The sequence below is a fragment of the Belonocnema kinseyi genome, chromosome 3 (genome assembly GCF_010883055.1).
Source record: "Belonocnema kinseyi isolate 2016_QV_RU_SX_M_011 chromosome 3, B_treatae_v1, whole genome shotgun sequence".
Taxonomy (NCBI): Eukaryota; Metazoa; Arthropoda; class Insecta; order Hymenoptera; family Cynipidae; genus Belonocnema; species Belonocnema kinseyi.
Window position 1 is genome coordinate 139,098,233 of NC_046659.1, and position 6,497 is coordinate 139,104,729.

General features: G+C 28.5%; 1 protein-coding gene across 2 annotated transcripts in view; it reads right to left on the bottom strand.

Annotated features, from left to right (window-relative positions):
• Positions 1 to 1,124: 1,124 nt before the first annotated feature.
• LOC117169621 overlaps positions 1,125 to 6,497 on the bottom strand; it is a 36,637-nt gene continuing 31,264 nt past the window's right edge. For both annotated transcript variants that reach the window (XM_033356076.1, XM_033356075.1), the window contains exons 3-7: positions 4,427 to 4,518; positions 2,193 to 2,346; positions 1,673 to 1,786; positions 1,374 to 1,499; positions 1,125 to 1,250 (exon numbers count right to left, since the gene is read on the bottom strand). In XM_033356076.1, the coding sequence (XP_033211967.1) occupies positions 1,399 to 1,499; positions 1,673 to 1,786; positions 2,193 to 2,346; positions 4,427 to 4,518 (461 nt within the window). In that variant the 3' untranslated portion in view covers positions 1,125 to 1,250; positions 1,374 to 1,398. The remainder of the gene's footprint in view (positions 1,251 to 1,373; positions 1,500 to 1,672; positions 1,787 to 2,192; positions 2,347 to 4,426; positions 4,519 to 6,497) is intronic.

Below are 6,497 nucleotides of genomic sequence, written 5' to 3' on the forward strand. Positions count from 1 at the left end.
ATTTTTTTTTTAAGTTTTAATTTTAATTTATATTGCTTATTTTTTTGTTAAAAATATACTCTTTTAGTTAAAACATGAACCATTTGTATTAAAATTTAATCATTTTATTGAAAATTCGTCTATTCTGGTGGAAAATTAATATTTTTGGTTACATTTTTTTAGTTGCAAATTCATTTCTTTCGATGAAAATTTAAAAATTTTATTGAAAATTCATTTTTATTTTAATGTTGAAAATTAAGTTTTGAACCTCAAAATTGCGTACTTATTTCATTAAAATTGGTCCTTTTTTAAATTCAACTGTTTTTCATAATTTAACATTAAAATAGTTTTTAGTTGGAATATTGACTATCCATTACTTTAGTTGAAAATTCATCTGAATGACTGCAAATTTAACTATTCTATTAAAAAATTTGTTTTTTTGGGGTTGAAAATTAATCTTTTTAACATACAATTTTACTATTCAATTTTTCGTTGAAGCTGCTTTCTTTTTCAGTTGGAAATACACTTCTATTGTTGCAAATTGTATATATTCTTAAGAAATTCAATTTTTTATCTGAACATTTCACTTTACCATTTTTGGTTAAATTTTTTTTTTAATTCAACAACCTTGTTGAAAATTCTTTTTCTTTTAGCAGACAATATTAGTGGACAATAATGCTATCTTTTTCAAAATCAGACCTAAGTCAGAAAAAATGACCAGTAACTGAAATATTAAATCTTTTCTCTTTAAACTGAATGTCCTACTCACTTACTTTATTTTACATATAAACTATCAACTTTTAGTAATAATTTGTGTAATAAAAGCTATTTTAGATCCACTAAATTTAAATTTTTGCGGAACGCGGACCCGAGCAGATCGCGCACTCTGGTGAGTGGTAAACTCCTCCATTGGTCAGCCACTGACGCTGAGGAGAGGGTACGGGGGCCATGGTGGCAGATTGCATGTACTCCACTAATTTAAATAACCGTGTACTTAAATTAGCGACATTTAAAATTAGCGGGACTAAAGTGTGTTTTTTTGTCGCAAATTATAATAAGACCTTCTTAGAAGCAATAACATATTCATTTATATAATTTATAAGATTATCATAAAACAGTTTGTGTCAATGCTAATTTTTTTTACTTGTTCTTTAAGTTGAATATTATTTTTTATTTTCGTATTTTCCATAAATGTGTGACGTTATGAGCCGATTTTTATTATTTCGATCTGGGGAAAGACTTGGTAGTGCTATGTCCTTTCATTTGAGAATCTGTAAAAATGGATATCAAGTTTATTATGTTAAACATTACAAAATGTATAATTTAAAAGCATGGACGACAAACGGAAAATTTTACAATATATATTTTAGTTTGTATTTTAGTTTTTAAATTACCTGCCGGATGAGGAAGTCCAGGTGCCTATTTGATAAACGGGCGAAACACAGAGTCATATTGTGCAAAAGGTTCGCTAAGACGTAGCAGTACGTCATTGTGTTTAACATCGACTGGCACATTTTGTTCTGATTCAAGAAGAAAAATATAGTCAAAAATTATTAAGGTCCGGTGTAAAGTGGGCTTGGGTAAAGTTATTTAGGGTACGGGGTAAAGTGGACTTGCGTACGGAGTCAAGTAGGGTTATAGATGCAGAATTTTCTAATATTTGTTTTAGATTGTGTTTTACTTTTTAAATTACCTTCTGGATTGAGTTTGTAAAACGTCTGGCTTCGGGCTTTTGCAATAATTCCTTCATTAGGACGGTACAATTCATCACCAGTTCCAGGCAGGACTGGCGGAGCTCGATATGATGCTGTGAGAAAAACGTAGTTTCCACTTATTTAATATATTTAAAAACTCTTTAATTAGGAGTTAATATATTCTAAAAATTTTTAAGTTTACTGATATTTTAAGGGTGGCCCAGCAAAACGAATCAACCTACATTCTCCTGATTTTCAAAAGAGACACAAACGGCCCGATGCATTTTCATTTCAATTCAATTAATTTTTTTTATTTTCATTTTATGGAAAAATAGATCATTTAATTTCCAGATTACAAGCTTACCTCCTGCATTCTGCAACTCGAGAATATTTTATTGTTAAAAAAATAGCTTTATTTAAAGAATCTTTTTTGAGTTGGTGGGAGGGTGCATCTGAAGGTAAATTTCGCCCCGCGATCTGAGAATTAAAAAATTTAGTAATAAATATTCGAATCTAGACCTTCGGTGAGCTGAGGTATGCGTATCGACATCGACCCCATGCTGGCCTCCTCCTGACGAGTAGCATATCTTCGTAATTCGAATGGAACAAACGTGTTACCAACCCGCCTTCCAGAAATACCATTAATGTTCACTATTGCATTATGGCTGGACATCTTTAATCAGTAAACAGAATACTTGCAATTTTTTCGATTAATAGTATTTTTTATTGGCAGAAAAATAAAAATCGTTTCCAAGGGGAACTCCCTTCGGAATTTTTTTCTTGATTCATACTTCTTGTTATTTTACCATTTTTTAGAGTATCGGCTTTTGAAACACCCACGCACGTTACATTGACTGCAATGCGTGAGTTTTTCTACTCCCAGTGAGATCAGGCCGTAGCGCTCCGGGTTTGTAACAGTGAAGTCGGTGTTCAAATCCTGATACCGGCACTTTTATTAATTTGTTTTTTAATTTAAATTTATTCAAATTGCGTTTTACTATTGAATTTTGTTAAATTAAGCTTATATTTCTTTATTCAAGTAAAGATGTTCATGTTGTTTACTACAGTAACGAAATAAAATATACAAAAAGACATTTTCTATTATTCATATAATATTTATGCGTTTAAATTAGAGTAATGAGTGATATTTCTAAGAATGGCACCGGAAATCAGAATCTTTCAAGTATGACATATATTCATCCTCAAAATATTCGTTTCGCAAGTGATCAAGGTTGAAAAAACTAATTATTTTTTAACTGAAAAAAATGTTTCAAAATTAATATTTTAGCTAGATTCCTCAAACTATTAGCTTCGGAAGTGATAGAGGTAGAAACTATATATTTTGTATAAAAAAATGGTTAAAAATCAATATTTGCGCTTGATTTAAATAAATTTAATAGACAATTAAAATAAAAAATATAAATAAAAGAGAAATTCTGAAGGCTGTAAGTTCCCCTTGTTATTGGAAAAGGGCATTAAAAATATTGTGAACTGAACATTCTTTGAAGAATATTTTCCTCGGATCATGTATATCTGTAGTCTGTAGAAAATTAATTTTTGTGAGGAAAAATTTAACTTTTTTTGTTGAGAAATCGTTTTTTTGGGCAAAAAATTAATTGTTTTGGTTAAGGATAACTCATTTTAGTTGAAAGTTAAATTCTTTCGTTAAAAATTTAATTAGTTTGTTAAAAACTCATTAATTTAGTTAGAAACTAGACTTTTCTATAGAATATTTTTCTTGTTGCTAGAAAATTAATTTCTTGGGTAAACATCAATTTCTTTGGTTAAAAATTTAACTATTTCGTTGAAAATGCGTACATTTTCTTGATAATTCTTTTCTTCTGGTAGAACATTAATCTTCTTGGTGAAAAATTAATCTTTTCGGTTGATAATTTATTTCTTTGAATAAGAACCTATTATGTGGACAATTCTTTTTTTTTTAACTGAAAATATTACTGTTTAATTTTTAGTTAAAATTTATTCTTTATGGTTGAAAATTAATAAATGTTTTGTAAGATTTGTCTTTTTACAAAAAGATAATCTTTATTTTTGAAAATTCTTTTCATTCTTTTCATCTAAATTTTTCTTAGAAGCCTCTATCAAGATTTACAGAAATTAATAATAAAACTTTTTATATCGATTTTATAAATAATTTTAAAGATAGACAACTTTTTAGATTGATTTTATGTAGTTTGCATCCTTAAAATTTCAACTTTTTTGTTGAAAGTTCTTGCATTTGGATGAGAATTAGTCTATTTTAGTAGAAAATTAATCTTCTGGATTGAAAAATAATTCTTCTGTTTAAAGATTCCTCGTTTCAGCTGAAAATTAATTTCACTGATAACAAATTTAAAGATTTTGTTAGGAATTCAATAATTTGGTTTAAATTTCGCCCTTTTAATAGGAAACTAATCTTGTTAATTGCAAATTAATCTGGTCGGTTAAGAATTAATTTCTTTGTTTAAAATTTTAGCCTAAAAGGGAAAATTATAACGGTCGAGGAAAATTCATGGCAGGTTAGGGAATTTTTAGATTAAAGCCCTCTGGTCACCCTATATATTTGAGAAAGTCCTTTTACGAGAACAAGTACTTAGCTGAAAATAGTATAATTTAAACACTTACACAACATTTTAAAAATAAAATTCGAAATATTCTTAGAAATTTCATGAGTTTGCATTCTTTTTTGAGATGAAAATGTTTTTTGTGACTACGTGAAAAAAAAAATCTTTTTTAAGAAATATTAGCAGATTTACCACGCCACGTGAGAAAATATTTCGATTGCGGCCAAGGTTGCGGCGTAACATGGGATCTTGCTCATTTTGACGTGAAGGCCGTGGACTTGATTCTGGAAAAAAAATAAGTGACATGGCGAATTTTTAAACAATTTTAGATTTGGTGCGAGGAAAAATCAAAAAAGGGGTTTGGTGGAAAATGGGTTGGTATGTATTGGAAGGTCGGCTAGGAGGGGATGAATTATAAAATGGGTGGGAAAAATGGAAGGGATGATGTATGATGGAAAGTGGTCTACAAGGGATTAAAATTAAAAATAGCTACGAAAAATAGAAAGGGGGTAGTATGTAATAAGAAGGGGCTAGTGTGTAATTAAAGGTTTGCTAGAAAGGGCGATATAGAAAATGGGTGGTTTAAAAATGGAAAGGGGGTATTATGTCATGGAAATTGAGCTCGAAGTAGAATTAAAAAATGGAAAGGGGTTGGTATGTAATCTTTACAGTAGAAACTTTTTTATAAAACTTTTGTTATAAAAAAATATTATAAAAAATTATTTTATCACAATTAGTAAGCAGTTTTGTACGCTGAACACATCATGGAGCAGGAGTATAAAATATCGACAATGAATGTAACATATGTTTCAATCATTTCAAAGTGAAATGCTTATTTGAATTAAATATACATATATATTTTATTACGAAAACCCATTTTTTAATTTATTCGATATCTTTATATTATATATTTTAATTTAAGATTGAATTTGCAGTACTTTGTATTTTACTTACGAACAGGGTTAAGAAATAATATAAAAGTGAGCAGCAGATTATAAATTAAATTCTTCATCTTCCTATAGACAAAAGAACTGAGTTTCAGTTTTATATACACCCATTATCTAGTTATTGACACAGACGATTATTATCATTTTGGGCGTCGAAATTCGTTGCATAAAGCTCCTTTTTTTAGATATGATATTCTGTGACGCAGTTGTTGAAAGAAAAATGACCCCGCAAGTACTTAACATAAACTACTATACCAGTTTCACCCCCTCAATTTATTGAATTAAAATTAAAATTAAATTTTTTTAAATTATCGAAACTTAAAATTAATTTTTTTTTAAATAAAACTAAAAAATGAATTTATTTGGGAGTGGAAGGGGGCGGGGGCTAAAAACGAAGGTTGTTAACAAAGGGGGCGGCCCTCATATTACGTAACGTATCATAAGCCTTTCAAATGGTTCCACCCCACTGAAACTAACGGCAAAAAATATTTTGATCCTCCCTCCCACCCCCTTCTTGCCGGAGATGATTTTTATTTTATTTATAAAAATGTTTGGATATTTATTTCTAGTAGAATTCGCAGGCTGCCCGTGAACTCCATTTTCAAATTTCCCCGATTTCTCAATGACTACATTTTCATTTTCCTTGATCATTAATATTCAAATACCAAAATTTTAATCTTGTAATACGTGTAACAAAGAATATTTTTCTAAACGGAACAAAAGTGTAAAAGATACACTTTCAATATTTTCAACTATATTAATTTACTTTAAACAAAAGGGTGTCATAGTTTATATTTCAATCAAAAAGGATGACCTTCATATAAAAAAATACAGATTTTTTCTCAAGAAAGAAATAAAATCTTATCTAAATTAGATTGTATGCTTTCGCGATGATTCATTTTGACAAAAGTAGATATTTCGAGTTCCAATCGTGTACAAAATATGAATTTTGCTGATGTTTTCTACACTTTTGGAACCCGAATTATCCCTTATCTAAATTGTTTAATAATTAAAACAAAAGATAAACTTTCTCTACAAAAATTAAATTTTCAATAAAAAAATTTTATTTATCAGCAATCATTTTTTTAACGAAACGTTACATTTTCAGTTAAAAAATTGATTTTAAATCAAACAAGGCCTTTTTACTAAACAGTTACATTTCCAAATAATACATAAGCCTAAAATCCAAAATATAAATTTTTAACAATGTAGTTTAACTTTTAGGCAAGCAGTCGACGTTTCAATTTAAAAGATTAATTTTCAACAAATTAGTTAAAATTTCAACTAAGGAGATGAATTTTTAACTAAATACATAA